The sequence below is a fragment of the Papilio machaon genome, chromosome 10, assembly GCF_912999745.1.
Source record: "Papilio machaon chromosome 10, ilPapMach1.1, whole genome shotgun sequence".
In the NCBI taxonomy this organism is placed as follows: domain Eukaryota; kingdom Metazoa; phylum Arthropoda; class Insecta; order Lepidoptera; family Papilionidae; genus Papilio; species Papilio machaon.
Genome location: NC_059995.1, coordinates 2,017,472 through 2,034,490, shown reverse-complemented (window position 1 = coordinate 2,034,490; position 17,019 = coordinate 2,017,472). Strand labels below are relative to the sequence as shown.

Sequence of the window (17,019 nt, the reverse complement as noted above, 5' to 3'; positions counted from 1 at the left end):
ATTCCAAACATTCAGAGCGAAGCTTACGTTCGCAAGGAAGCACGTGCGATACAAACATGAGGGAATTACATCGGAGAACTTTAATGAGCTTCGAATTTATTGTGTTGAGAAATTTTCATTTGAACTTATGGTGTTAACTGTACCTTTATAGAACATTGACTAAAGTATAATGCGAATGAATTTGACATAACTTTTGTAATATAACGTGTTTTGTATTTTCTTAATAGTAATTTATTTTATTTGTATCTGATCATTTAATCTTTTTCTGTATTAGAGACTATTATTAATTTTGAGTTAATCTATTATTACTTGTTTTTTATCTTCGAATGCATTTCATTTAATATTGTGTATCTAACGAGTGCTTTGTAACAGTGGTCGCAGTAAATAGCTCGGGGCGATATTATGTGCTCTGTTTCTTAAAGCCACAAAAGGCTTGTACAATCAACTGCGCTCCAGAACACAGTTGGGCCACACTTAAAAACTTCCTTCATTGTACTGAATTTTAAACGTACGATTAATTTTGTTTTCCTTCAAATTTTTGAATGAGATAAAGAAGAATTTTTCAGTGACAATTTATCCTGTATCTAAACTGTATTGATAAATAGTATGTTTAGTAGAACTAGATGACGTGACATTTATTTAAAAATAAACATCGTTTAAATCAAATAACATTTTTACCAAGATATTTGTCTACTTACTTTCTTACCTATAATATATGTCTTTTAAGATTTAAATCCGATTCCTTTCAAGACCTTAAGAATGAAAATGATGTTAATTTAATTAATATTTGGTTTGTTTCAGATAACGCAGAGCGAAGATCTGTCAAAAGAAAAAAAAAAGTCCAAGTTCAACCATAACGTCCATTTAATTCTAGATCATTCTAAATACTAAGACGTAAACAATCATCTAGCTGAATCAGTTTTGATCTACGAAATTCTAGAATATACTAAAAATAAAACTAAGACTTCTAAAGACAGTTTAGATTCATCTGGATCTTAATAGTTCTAAGTGGAGAAGCTCTCTCATTACCTAATTAACAGAACCACGAGGACTACAACTAAACAACGATGGCTCGGCCTGAGGTTGTGCGATGAAGCGGCAGATGAGGAGGGGATGGAGGAACCCAACGTCACGAAGCGGCCCTCCGTGCTGACTATAGACAGGGCCGCGTTCCTACTTCTAAGAGTCAAAAGAGCTTTCAAGAAGAAAAGACAGCAGAGAAAGGAGAAGCAGTGAGTATAGTTATATTGTATATTAATTAAATTTACTGCTACAATCTGAGAGTCTCTAAATGATAGCTAAGGGTACGTAAGACCGCTGTACTTCCACTTTAAGAGACGAGTGGAAGTACAGCAAACAAAATAAGTATTGTTGATAATGGTATGAAATGATCTAAATAAAATCCTGTGATTTCTTTAAACCTTAATATCTATTCTTTCAATACATAATGCAGATCACGATAGTACTTATGTATTTATCTCACGTACAAAAGTTATGTAATCCTCAGTTCTCCGTACTGTTATTATACAGCTCTGAACGTTTCAATACGCGGCCTTTGGAAGTACATAATGTGTTAGTTATATCTTATTTTGATTGCCAATGAATACTGTATATTAAAACAAGAATACATTGTTCTGTTGCTTCGTTACTGATATTTTGAATATAATGTTTCACTTGTTTATTACTTACGGCTTTATATTATACTAGCTTTTACCCGCGACTCCGTCCGCGCGAAATAAAAAATAGAAAGCGGGGTAAAAATTATCCTATGTCCGTTTCCTGGTTCTAAGCTACCTGCCCACCAATTTTCAGTCAAATCGATTCAGCCGTTCTTGAGTTATAAATAGTGTAACTAACACGACTTTCTTTTATATAAATAGATGATAGTAGTTTAACGTATGCTTACTCGCAATAAACAAATGAAATGGTGTGTTACTTGTGACCAGAAAAACTGTGCAAATGTAAAAAATGTAACGGATAAGAAACAGGAATATATAGTCTTTATTAAGACCAAATGTGTTTAAAAAAATCTAAATAGATTTAGCCAAGTAGGAAATTGAAAGTAAATGAGTTTTAATTCTTTCGTGGTTGTTTCGAATGCATTGAAAAGGAATGATGAAGGGAAAAGAGATTGAACAATTTTGCTCCTTTTTAGAGGAAATAAAACTAAACTTTTTCATTTCGCAATACTTTGCTATTTATTTAAAAGTGGATAGATTTTTCAGTGGATGTATGATCCAATTTAGGATCGGCGTCAAATTTACGATCTTCATCAGGTTTTTTCTTAGCCAAATCTTTTTTAACAGATGATTTATTTGAAAACTGAGGAATTATTTTTATATTTTCATTTATATCATTATCACCAACTGCGTGTATTGCTGGTTTCTTTTTTAATATCGAATCACTTTCTCCGTCTATTGCTGATTTCTTCTTAGGCATTAGAAATATGTCTAATGCTGGAGGTTTAATAGAATCCATTGGTATGATATTCCTTTTGCTAAGAAGATTCTCGAGAACTTTTGTCAATGGGGAAAACATTGCATTTGTTGGTATAGTACTTGCAAGCATTTGATTGTGTTTTGGCGAGAATTCAAAAAAGACACCTTCTTCCCGTATACTTTCGTGGGAATCACAGCATAAAGTTGAGGTTAGCTCTTTGTTGAAAGAGAAGAGGTCGTTACTCATTAAGATTTTGTTGAGAATTTCTGAAGGATGCGTTGCAAATGGATCTTTCAATTGGCGGAGATTCGAACACGGACAGGGCTCGTCGAGTGGCAAATCATGTTGAGGTGAAAGTAATGAACTGAACGATTGCATGTGGGGATCTTGTTTGGTTAAGAGATCTGTAAAATATTTCCAATTTTAAAACAGACAAAATATTTATCATACCCATTATTGTAAGAACTTACAAGTTTTAATTAATTTCCAGTTGTACGAAAGATGTTATTTCTTACATATTTTAAATTAATTTTATGAAAAGCCAATTAACAAAAAATAACACTTACCTTTATATTTGTCTCCAAAATAAAAAGAAAAATCCATTTTTCCGAAATTGACAAGTGAATTACTTATAGCCGGCAATGATTTGAAAGTTTTTATCTCTCGGGACGAAATCCCTGTTAAAAAACTTATCAGGCCTAAAAATAGGATGTTCAACGCCATCTAGAATAGAAAAAATAATTAAAAGCAAAGAAAAAAATACTTATTATCAAATGAAATTACAAAATACATTAGAGTGATAAAATTGTGTTATCCGCACAGTCTTGTTAAGAAAAATACCTTAGTAATTTGTCGCAGTTCAAATCGTTTGATGACACAAGCAATAAGAATAAAAGTACGATTGAAATTCAAAGCAAATCAAATCCCGCTGTTTCACAACTCCAATTTAGTCGTTTATGGGATTTGTATTTTATAGTCGGTCTTTTGTAATTTCAAATAAATGTACGTTGGAAAAAATAATGTGGACTTTTTCAACTACCTTTTTAAATTGAAATTATAATAAAGGGTACACATTTAATTGTATCATACTGAATATTTTTTTTAATATGAAAACGTGGCAAACGAGCAAGCAGTCACCTGAATTCGCCGATATAGTGAGGCGACCGTTGCCCCTAGACATCCGCAAATGCAGATGCCTTGCCTACCTTTTAATCAACGGGGAAGGGGACGCACAGAAAGAGGACATTTCCCCTTCCGATGCGTTCCCTCTTCCTTCAAATCCACTTCCCTTTCTCATCCTTTCCTAATAAGAAAAGATTGTGGAGGGGAACAAGACTAAATTTAGTCCGCCGGCACCACACTCATCAGACGAAACGCGGAATTACTTCCACTTGACGCCTGTCTTCTGTGTGGTCGTGGTATTTCACTGAGCGATGCCAATTCGTGCAACAGACGTTGTTGCTGACGTCTACCAATGTTATAGCAAATCATAGTAAATGTAATCTCTATTGACACTTCTATCTCCATAAGTGAATAAATATACTTTAAAATCATTTCTTTTAGCCACATAACAAGATATAAAAGACTTCTTGGACTTCTTAGTTCACGACAATAGCTAGTTGAATAAGGGATAATTGAATGAAAGAATAGGAAAAAGTGTTCACGTAATGGAACAAGTTGACGTAATAAAAATGTAAACATTATTTTTTCCTTGTTGAATTTTCCTTCTACGATAAAATTTCTTAGTAATGTACACGGAAATATGTGCTTTCAAGATGTAATAAAATATTTGAGAATAAAACTGACTGTCGGTAATAGAGCTATAAAATTGCAGAAGCCACGTACTATGTTGAATGATCGTTTGAGTGTCAGTATGAATCAGATTTTGATATTTTAGACGAGATCATTGACTTATACGTGAAATAAACAGAATTAAAAATGAATTACAGTTAATCTTCAAAAACATATTTTAATAGTATTTGCCAACTCAACAGTATATCGATTTCCGATATAACTTCTGATATAGTATGTAGAAAAGTTGTAAGTACAGTGCCAATTCTCCGCAGAGAAGTGGGTTCTTTAAGTGCTTCCATCGCCATCCGAACAGCTAAGTACAGCTCCTTGAGGTGCTTTATTTTAATACCAAGTTATCTAAGATTTTAAATGACCAACTATTTAGACGTAGACGAGCTACTATTTTTTTAGCGTCAACTAAAACATTACTTTATCTATGACCAATTGAAAGTTGTCCAGGAAAAAATGTATTCGGTAAAATATTGTTTTACAAAATATCTAAGTAAATGTTTATAGGAAAAATATAATAATACAATGGCTATAATATCGTAAAAGTGACCTTTTATGATATATTTAAGTATCACGTCGTAATTGGTTCCTATTTTAGTCGGAACGAGTTACATCGTATTCCACAAGCATGTTGCATTAAACCAATAAAGTTCACTTAAATTGTATTTATTTATAAACGTCGATTTCTGAAACAGATCGTAAAATTTCTGAAATGCTCAGCGGTTATTGGTTTTGATTTCGCACGCAAACGCACGAATGGCACTTACAAATATACTCTATATTTCTATTTTCGTAAGTTAAATCAATTTCTTAATTTGTTTAATAAAATAGTTTACTAGATTTCTAAACGCCCCGGCTTCATTTAAAATTACCTATTTTACTTATTGATAAAAGAGCCATCTATCGGTGCAAAAACTGAAATCAATTTATCTGGTATCTTTTATAAAATTTAAAAACTTTTATATGAGAATATATTAAAATTAAAAAATCGTGATTTTCAAACACTATAAAGGCAATTTATTTCGATCGTTTCAAAGACATTACAAATGTATAAAAGTACGTCAATTTTAAATTCCAGTTAATTCAGATTAAAGTTTTACGTGTTTAATTTTTGCTAATCTCATTTATCTCAATTCCAGCTTTTATAACAGTAGGTCTATTTGTCATGCGTCTATTTAATCTTATCTTTGTCTCATTTTGAATGTAAATTTATTAAGGTTTGCGGTTTTATGACTTCTATTGTATTAGACTAAAACCATGAAAATTATAAATGTGATAATAGCAAGACATTTTTAATTTAATTTTTTTTATTTTCCTAAAGGTCACATTGTCTTTCATTTTGGATCAAGTAACGGCAAATGTTTCGAGTATTGCGCCACCTGTGGTCAAAACTATATTAGATCCGAAACGACGCAGCGATCTAGTTGATGAAGCATTTTTGGAACAAAAAGATGTTTTGTTGGATATGGTATTGTAAAAATAAAGTTGACTATGCATTCTGTTTAAATAAGCTTGTTTTATACCGAATAGGGACATCAGCAAAATAATAAAACAAAAAAAAATATTACAGTTAGAAGCAAAACTTAAAGAAGTTCGCGATAAAAAGAAAAAGAAAAATGAACGCGGTGATAATGGAAATAATAATCTTGCTAATATCGGAAATAATAACAATAGCGGAGATTCAATGAAATGTGAATCTTTACCGAAAAATGTTGATGTTAATTTAAACGCTCATGGAATCAGTGCAATTGGGGAAGCAGACATTAAACTTAAATTTGGAGAAACGGGTATATTTTTATATTCAATTTACTATGTTATTTATTTATCCATTTGAATTAATTAACTTTTTTTTGGGGTTGTAAAGGTAACAGCACTTTAAAGTTAGATGCTACAGGCGTTTCTAATATTGGTCAAACTCATGTCGATATTGCTGTTGGAGATGGGAATGTCCATGTGCCCGGACTTAATAATATTTTTACCGGTAAGATTACTACGAATTATTATAGTAGGTGTTTTTAATACTAAACACGTTAATTGTTTAAAATATTAAACACGACAATTTCTTTAAGTTGGATCCTTAAAATGGATAAACACATTTAAAATTATTAAAGTAAATAAATAAGAAGAAGAAACATTTTTACAAGAAACATGACATAGAAAAACAAATGAAGTTACATTTAATTTCTTGTTCTAGGTAATTCTTTTCTCAAAAAAAGATGTGAAGTCGGTAACAAATCAAACAGTACAATAGGGGGAAATATGAATCCAGTTTTTATCGAACTCAAAGATAATGTTGGTAGAAAAATGGCTAACGATACTAGCACAAATTCAATATCTAACAGTACAGTTCTGGAATTAAACACAACTAATATAGAGAAAGCAACGAAAAATGAAGCAAATACTACGTTCAATACGATAACTGTTAAGCATAATATCAACAATACTACTCCTGTCACCATTATAGCTACATAGAAACTGTCATTATATTTTTAATCTGGATTTTTTGGAATGGAAAATATTATCAATAATTATGATTGCTTGTTACAAATAGTTACTGTAAAGAATGTTGAAGTATGCTTAATAATTAATTTGACTTTAAAATGTGTATTAAATATTGCATTTACGAATGGTTCTTTTATTCTGTAAATTATCTCATATATTTCCGAGTTCATTTACTATAATTATTAAATACTTAAACCGATCGTGACTTTGCCAAAACAGTTACAGAGTTTGGCAACATTTCTATTAATTTTAATGATGAATGAATGAAACTGTTGGCGGAACGTGAGCAAGCGCTACGCTTAAATTAACTGAAATAATTCCAAAATTCTTAATGACCGACGATAACATTGAATTATATTAGTTTGAATTTGAACTTTTATCTACAAATTTATATCGAGTAGAAACGAAAACCAATGTTCAGCAGTAGACTACTTTGACACATAATTATATTATAGTACCTCGCTGTCAGCTCAGCCAGCCGATCCTAATTTAGGGATCACTCCATATTATATAGTATTTTTCAAATATCGTGTCGGCTTAGAACATCGTGAGCATTACTATGCAGAATACTTAAGGTGTAGCTGGGCGTAAAGTGTTGTCGGAAAGGGCACTGCGTAGCGCACTGATGACCTTGAGCTGCCAACATACTGGAAAAGTTCTAATACTTTTTTAGTAAAATACCAATTAATATTTGCCCGTGGTGCAGTGCGGCGGCAGCGGCAGCGGCGGCGGCTGCGGCGGCGGAGGGCGTCTGCTTGCGGCGCGGCCCGCCCCCGCTGTTGCGCTCGCGCACGCTGCCCGCCATCATCGCGCCCGGCTTCTCCATATTGCACGCGCAGATCGACCCACAGCGGTGTAATGGTAAGTGCCTCTATCACTTTTTATTACTAGTTTTTAGTTGTTTCTTACAGCATGCTAAATTGATTGACATTCTACAAAACATCGGTCTCGACTCCAAGGACGTACGATTTATCAAACAATTATATTGGAACCAAAAGGCGAATGTACGGGTGGAGGGTAAACTTACAGATGAAGCAGAAATCTTACGAGGAGTGCGTCAAGGATGTATTCTGTCACCAATCCTGTTTAACTTATACTCAGAGATGATCTTTAGGGAAGCATTAGATCAGCTAGATGTAGGGATAACAGTGAACGGGCAGACTATTAATAATATCCGTTATGCCGATGATACTGTTCTGCTCGCCCCAACATTAGATGAATTGCAGATCATCCTAGATAGAGTCCAGTCTGTTAGTTTGAAATATGGTCTCAACGTCAATGCCAAGAAAACCAAGTATATGTCCATTTGTAGAATACCCCCTGCTAACCTCACGCTCATATGTGGTGGACAGGTCTTAGAAAAAGTTAGCAAATACAAATATTTGGGATGCTGGGTTGATGATATGGGAGACCACAGTCTTGAAATAAGGTGCCGTATAGAGCAAGCCCGGAATGCTTTCTTCAGACTCAGAACCCTTCTGTGCAACAAAAAGCTGAACATCGAGCTACGGATGCGGTTAGTACGGTGCTACATTTTCTCCATTCTCCTGTACGGCGTTGAAGCGTGGACCCTCACGGAATCAATGTGCAAGAAAGTAGAAGCCTTTGAAATGTGGGTATACAGGAGAATGTTAAGGGTATCCTGGAGAGATAAAGTTAAAAATGTGACCGTGCTAGGGCGCATGAAGAAAAAGGCGGAAGTGGTATTTACAATAAAGAAAAGAAAGCTGGAGTACCTAGGCCACATAATGAGGAACACAAAATACGGACTGCTGCAGCTCATCGTGCAAGGAAAGATCACAGGAAAGCGAAGTGTAGGTCGAAGACGAACATCCTGGCTTAAAAACCTGCGCCAGTGGTTCGGAAAGAGTACCCGTTCGCTCTTCAGAGCCGCGGTGTCAAGGGTACAAGTTGCCGTAATGATCGCCGACCTTCGAAAGAAGATGGCACTGTAAGAAGAAGAAGAAGTTGTTTCTTAAAAAAATATCTTTGTTACTGTAAGTTTTCACTGCCGAAACATTTGTAACGTCACCACTCTTTAGGTAAAACATGTTAAGAATAACAATAATATTCTTATGATGATTCAGAATCAAACGAATTTTAAAAATCTCGAGAAATAAGTAGTGTGTCGATATTTCCAAAAACATTATTTAGAATTAAAAGAAGAAATTTTATTGAAATTAATTAAAAACTTAATAGCAAACGACAACAACAAATCAACGTTTTTTTAATTATAACGTTAATTTAACTTTAAATTCCTAATTTATTTCTCTGGATGACATCTAGAATGAGTTAATTTGTACTGTAATAGAAAGGTTAAGGTACGGTTAACGTACTTTAAAGCTTATCTGAGATAAAGTTCAGAAATCCCATTGCCGTTGGCGTGTTTTAAAATAGTTTTATTTACCTTATTTTTCAGCCGATGCATTATCTTACACGCGATACTGTTTTTAACACGAACTTATATACTTGATATGTATTACCTACGTTGACGTATGTAAACTTATGAGATTGCCTTTTTATTTTGAAACTTCCTACTTAGCATTTTTTGTAGCTCCAAATGATTGTAAGAGTTCTGTTAATAAATAACATATTGATATACAGAATTTGAAGAACAATGATGTCTTTTTTTTAGTGTGAGAGTGTCAGAAACACCTACAGTAAATTTAGTTTTGTCAATTTACGGGAAGTTAGCTAATGCACGCGGGCATACTACGAGTATAAGGTACTTTATAAATTTCGCGCTGACAAAGTTGCGGGCGAATGCTAGTTAATAATAATTTAAAACAGTGTAACTAGTTATTTAAAATACTAACATATCAGCAGTAACTATCTATTTTATAATCTACAAACTATCGCATTTAAATAGATAGAATGTTCAATGAAAATGCCCTTGGAATTAAGTTCCATTCGATGGCAGCTCTGTGGTCGTTAACTTTATCTATTAGCGCTTTATGTTCCAACTAACTTACATTTGTATCAAGTGGATTACAGTGGCCTTTTAAATGCTTTAGTTTTATCTTCAAATTTATTCATTCTACTTTAATTGTACTAACCGTGATTACTGTTAGAAAACTAAGTATAACTTTCTATAAACTTTTTTATGGATTTCGTTGTATCTGGTTTTTAAATAAAAAAAAATTAAGCATAGATAAGTAACTTGTCACTAAGGTAATTCTTTAGTATATATTTAGGATTTGAAATCCACAAATAAAAAGGCTTTCCTATAAATTATTATGTGTAGACACATTAAAATGAGTCAGTCGTTTGAACATTTTGTAACGGCCATATGGGAGTACTTTAATTTAATTGCACACGCAATTGTTTAATATTATATTCAAATTTAAGATGTATCTTAATATATACACATTTTAATTACATAACTTTATAAACCTTGTACACAGTAAAAGTTATAATGAATTTCAACAAATGGACGACCTTTAACATTATTTTAAAACTCATCACATTCATATATATTATTAATTTTATGTGTTGATGTGAATGGTCAGAAATAACTTATTCAACAATATCTGTGGCCGTTGACTTAATACTTGAAGTGTACCCTATGTCACCCGTGGATTCTATGGGCCGATCGGGGGCCCTTCAGGTTTAGTGTTACCCTTCAGGGTAAGTGGGACTGGTTATTTCGCGGACGCGGCCTGTCGCTCACTGAAAACTACTCGGTGCTGACACCGGATAAATTTACGTGAGTGTTTTAGCCGTTTTCTATATCATTTAAACATATAGTGTCATGTAAACATTAGAATTATTTATACTTGCGAACAATATGGTTCCACTTTTGGTGTCATAGCTCTTGGCTCACGTCCAAAACGACAGTCATTTCTTAGTGTCATACACTTGGACTACTTTTTTTATTACTTGTGAATATAATTCTACTGCACTTTGTTTTACAAAATACATGTTGGACAATTTATATTTTATATCTTCGTAGTTATTCTATGAAATTAATTGACCATCTTACTAATGTTATAAATGCGAATGTTTGAATGGATTGATGGATGTTTGTTTGATAGGTATCTCCAGAATGGCTCAACGGATCTTGATGAAATTTGGCACAGATGTAGAACATATTCTGAAAGAAAACATAGGTTACTTATTACGTTTTTTTGAATCCCGTACGGACGGAGTCGCGGTCGACAGCCAGTCTTAAATAAATTTTTAAACTTTAACTTAAGAAACACATATAATTGATTTATAATTAATTTTAGTGTTGTCGCAAAATGTTTATAAGTAAAGGAAAATATCGAGTTATTAAGATTAACAAAATTTAAAATGTATTAGTTAAAATAAAAACTAATCTATTTTTACCTGATTGACAAGAGAGTAATGCACTTACTTTTTTAATATTTTGTGACCTTGAAATAGAATTTTTTTTTAACAAGTATTCCTACTAAATGTATAACTACATCAGACGCGAGGAGTTCCTAATAGAAATTCCTCTCTACGTGTTCGTGTTACAATGTCATAAAAATGTCATTTAACACTTGTTCCTCTACATTATTACATTTTTAGTACTTTCTTAACTTGTAAGTACAAGTTTTATTCAAGAAAATTATCAAGTTAAGTTTAACTTTTGAGTTGGTAGTAAATTTTACCAAGTGAATATCTTATAAAGTTTTTTGTTAGTATCTAAGTAGGCTATATATGGCTTAAAATAGGATAATTCTAAATTCAAATTTCTCTTTAACTTCAATCTTTCATACGTTTGTTGTAGTTGATCGTAGTTTTACTTCGCATTTAATACCTTTAAAAAGGCTTTTAAGCGAGCTCGTGATTTCCTCAGCACGCAACGCCATTCCTGGTCGTAAATCTTCCTTTCCCCTTCCTGTCTGTTTTGATATTTAAATACATACTTACTTTGTGTTATAAATTAGAAAAATAATTGATTAATTGGAACCTGTTAAGCTGACAAGATCTAACCAACATTATGCTACTTTTGAGTAAATACGATTTGAAGTTTTGAAATATTATTTAACAGAGTTGCCGCGGCCGCACTTTCCTAAACTAATATTCGCAACATAAATTTTATAAATGTGACACGAGGCATCGCTAAATTATTATAAACCGCTTTCAGTTACTGAGAAAATGTCTCTTCGGTACAAACCAAATAGTAGTGATATTTTTAAGGTTTAGAAGTATTACAGATAATGTCAATAAAATTACTAAAACGTTTGAATGTTTCTCCTTGGACCTCCGAGTTGGCGAATTTTTCGTAGTGATCAAATCTATAGAATCAATCGGATAAATAGGATTTTTTTTATTCCATGGACTCAATCGGCCCATAGAAAATGTATACCGTTGGGCTGTAGGTGGATCTTCCCAACGGGAAACGTTCAAACTTTCGTAAAGTTCTTGACAATTGTTTGGTAACTTGACAAGAATCTAATTCATTTAACTGTAGAAGTCCACTTACGTGATATTTGTATTGATACGTATTGTCATACATACTCTTTGAGAAAACCGAGACTGCAATACTTATTTTTACAAGTGTTATGTCAAAGTAATTTTTAGGTAAATTACAATTTTGTGATTTTCAGTTGTTTGTCAGGAACGATTGAAAATAAATATGAAATAATTCTTTGCTATTATTATTTACACTTCGGTTATATCAACATTATACAACTAATATTGTGAAGTTATTTACATATAATTAATCTCAATACAAACGCTTCATGTATTACAAAGGGTTGTTTATTGTGACTGCATTTAATACTGATGCCTTGAGAAGGCATCTACAGTTCCACCGCGCCGGAGGCAACCTTGTTTGGACAACATCCACGGCCCCTGCACAATTATTTAATTGTAACACAAAAAATCAATTTCCCAAAACAGCAATTTTAGTGTACGTTGAATAATAGAAAAGTGGTAGAGTGTTAAGACTATTCAATTCCTTCTAAAATTTCTTGATTTAAACAAGAAATTTTATTGTTGATTTCGATGATTTTAATAAGGAAAGTTCAAAAAGACGGTTGACTCAAAAAACGAGTATTTGATAACGTAAATATATAAAGAAATCCCTTATTTATGTACTTACTTTAATAAATATGACCTACGCTATCAGGTACAGGAGAAAATTCAATTAAGGTTTAAAGTAAGGTTAGGTTCACATTAACATAATTTAAAGGGCGAATTTTAATGGCGTCGCGGCGACGACATGTGTAGGGTCGAGACACGCCGCTACTCTTATCTATGCAGATGAAACCGCAATCAAGTTAACGCTTGATAACTTTAAACTATGTGGTTATTTTACTGATGCAAATCTGAGTACCTACAAGTAAATGTTTTTTCATTTTTTTAAATAACTATAAAAAAGAAAAAGAAAAATAAAGATAGAGAAAAGTTAAGAAAGAAAATGTTTATTATAAAAAGTAATAACAGTAAAGGCTAATGTGACAAAAATAAAACAATCTAACACTTCAAAGGAAGGACGGACTAAACCAACCCTATGCTAGTTTTCACCCGACCCTTTTGGGTTTACATGTATTACATTTCGATAGTAGCATAATTGAGCCTTAAATTTCTATATAAATTTTATTTATGGAATTTCAGATGTTTAATTTTAATATTAGTACAAATTACTTTTCTTACAAAATCAAGAAGACATCTTCTTAAACTTGTGGACGAGATATAGTTTAATAGAATTTTTTTTAGGTCCGCTGAATTTTTGATTATTAATTAAGCTTTAAGATTCTGTGTTTGCTTCATGAATAAGTTTATGTTTTAAAATCTTCAATCTAAAAACTTAATGAATTTTATCAAAATCTTGTAAAATAAATCTTTAATTCAAGTATATATTTAAATAATTTTGGTAAAACTGGGAAAACTTGTAACATTTATTATTCAAGGCATGTTTCAATAGTAACGGTACTTAATTGACTTGACTGTGACGTCTCATTTTATGTTCTAATGTTTAATCACTACGAAACAAACAATAAATATATTTTATGCCCCATAAATGTGTCAACTTGTAACTTGTAACAACTTTGTAAACAACATCGCAATGCTGTTCAATTAACATTAGGAAAAAAAGTAGTCGTTCTTTTATTAGAAAATTAACAACTAAAATAACAACTAACGAATAAAAAATTCCATATTTAGCGTACATAATAATACATTTAATTTTTTTTTGTCTCTTTAGTTTTTGTTTTGTCTCTGACCATTCGCAAGTCCTTTTTTATTATATAAGGTGTATTTTTATATTATAAGGTGGAAAACAAACAAGCGGCCACCTGAATTCGCCGAAATAGCGAAGCGACCGCGACGCACAGAGAGAGGATATCTCCTTCCTATGCATCCCCTTCTCCGCTAAATTCTCTTTCCCTTCCCATCATTTCAAATTTAAAATTAGGCCTCTGAAACGCACACTCTTCAGACGAAACGCGGAATTGCTTCCACTTCACGCCTATCTTCTGTGTGTTCGTGATATTTCACCGGTTGGCTCGGCCCATTCGTGCATCCAACAAATATTGTTGTTGCGAGACCTACCACTGTCAAAAAGGACAATCTCTGGAACCATAAGACCGATTTTGAAGGAACCTTCACTGTAAGGTAGCTAATGTACGCGGCAAAAGTTAAAAAATTAGCAAACAGAGATTAAAACACTAAAATAAATTTTATTGTATGATCTTAACTGTCGTATGAATTATGAATATAAAGTGAAGTGAATTAAAGTTGACTAGGTATGCTCCCGCGTGTCATGTTTGCATAATGTACGTCGGAATATTAATGCAGCGTTACTAACGTGGGCAGAGCTTCGAAAAATGTAAGTTTCCTTGCATAATGATATATACAACTGCATAATAGGCCTTAGACCGCGATATACATGTAAAATTCATGACTTTATTTAACCTTTCTTAAATCTGAAGTGTTGGTATTTTTCTAGTTTTATTTTTAACCTTAGGGTAACATTGACAGCAAGTTTGTGTTTCTAAAGTAACTCCTACTCTTGAACGTGGGTTACTAACATATAACGGGATGGTTTTACGCTTGTTTAGACGGTGGAAACATAAGGTTAATTAATTTTTTAAACGTTTCGTAATGATAAGAAATTAAACTTTTTTAACAGTAATAGACGCCAGCAATAACAAGGCCTTATTTTGGTCCTCTTCTTGTAAGGAAGGAATAGAAAGGAGAGGTGGATTCAGAAACAGGATCTGACGTATAGGAAAGGGGAATTATCTTCTGTGTGTTCCATCATCTGTCGATTAAAGGTAGACAAGGCAATGCATCTGCAAATGCGAACCTCTATGGGCAGCAGTCGCTTCGTTCTTGTGTTGTACACTTATCTTGATATATTTGAGAAACCTTAATATTCGATAATTTTGTGTACTTGCTTCTCCGCCCTTTATTTGTAGTCAAAGGGCTGAGTTCAACACTCATGTCACTTTAATCTGATTAAATCCCAAATGTGAGAAGGGTCTAAAATATGTCCTAAAATAGTCAGAGATAATAATATATTTAAATAAAAACATAAATAAAATATCTGACATTATCGAATAGTCCCAGAATCCAAGACAAAATGTTGTTATCATCATAACTCTGGGAACTTTTTTTGGTTTATAAATATTTTCTAGTGTAATTTTTAAAAGTTTATAACTAACATGGTTGGTTTATTGTAACATGGTACATATTATAGATACTGAATTGTCCAAAACTAAACTAACCGTCGATAAAGGAACATAGAGTAATGAAGAGTAAACAATAAGCAAAGCCTAACGATAAGCGGTGCGTTAAACTGAAATTGACGTAATTAATGTCACTGTTTAAATTATCACCACATTGCAGCAAATTCAATGGACGGTATTGCCTCACTGAAGCGTTGTTTTGGTAATAATTTCACGCCTACGACTTGGAAATTCAAATGTAATGTTTCAACAAAATTTTCGAGTACAGATGTCAGTATAATACAACGTAACTTGGTGCAATATCTTACTAATATTATAAATGCGAATGTTTCGATGGATGGGTGGATGTTTGTTTGAGGGTAACTCCGAAACGGCTCGACAAATCTTGATAAAATTAGGCACCGCTGTAGAACAAAGTCTGGAAGATCATATAGGCTACTAATTAGCGTATTTTTTTTTAATTCCGTGCGGACGGAGTCGCGGACGACAGCTTGGTTTCTATGAATATATAATATCTATGACATTTTATATATCTTAAGAAAGTGTAGATTTTACGTCAATATGACGTTTAAGATTTTTGCAAGGTTAGCGTTTTTCGGCAGACTAGAATCTTCAAGTGACAAACTCAAACTTCGGTACTTTGTCAGCTTTTTCTCTTTCAAGATGGATGTCATTATATCATGGACAGGCATTTCAAACCAACATCATTCTTGTACGGACTTATTTAAATAGACTTACTTAAATATCGTATATAAAATAGCTTACTGAATGAACCTTGAATTGTCTTTTTTTATTTTCTTTTACTCCGTAAGCGTTAAATGAACAAAAGAAAATATGATAAAGTATCATCAGCTTTGTTATGTGGTTTAAGAAAATCTCGGCGTGAAATTGGTCCTTCGAGCCGTCTCACTTATTACCGCCATTTTAGTCACGTACTAAACAACTTTATTTCAAGATACAATTTTCTTTCTATATTATACTGTCTTATCTGAAACGATGATAATAAACACGATTATTATGAGAGTATTCTTTCTGTTTTTGTATACTTCCCGGAAAAGCTTCTACTTTATAAAACACCCTAAACGCTCAATTGTTATTTATGCAGGCGTTATTAGGACTTGCCTCATTGTTGAGCTGTTTCTGTGCATGCTAGCTTTAACTTAGCTTGGATAGTACTAAACATGAACCTATATCATTAAAGTAAAAAAAAGTAATATTAAATTGTTTAACACACATTATATGACTCCAAAAATACTGTTAGACATTGCTTAGTTAAACAAATGTGTTAACCTTTTGAATGCCGGTGATTTATATTATGTATATCAACGTGGTTCAAAAACAGTATTTTTTACCCTTAAATATATATCACCGAAACCGCTTCCAATAAAAGTCTTTGTTTTTTTAAGATAGCATTTAAGAAGACTACGCAAAACCATATTTCAATAATCATGGTTTCTTGTAATGTCTATCATCAGTTGACATATTTTTAAGTTGAAATGTAATTGAAACAGTATATTTTATAGACAGGTTCATATATTTTTGCATATATTTTATAAATTTTTTATAAAGCTATAAATGTAAACGGATGTTACCAAAGGCGTAACTGAAATACAATTTATAAATTGTTTTG

The 17,019-nt window shown here is 32.5% G+C and overlaps 1 protein-coding gene across 1 annotated transcript in view; it reads left to right on the top strand.

Annotated features, from left to right (window-relative positions):
* Window positions 1–988: 988 nt before the first annotated feature.
* The window catches only part of LOC106713335, a 105,462-nt gene continuing 89,431 nt past the window's right edge, over window positions 989–17,019 (top strand). The window contains exons 1-2 of the mRNA XM_045679886.1: window positions 989–1,232; window positions 7,451–7,605. Coding sequence (XP_045535842.1) covers window positions 1,114–1,232; window positions 7,451–7,605 — 274 coding nt within the window. The 5' untranslated portion in view covers window positions 989–1,113. The remainder of the gene's footprint in view (window positions 1,233–7,450; window positions 7,606–17,019) is intronic.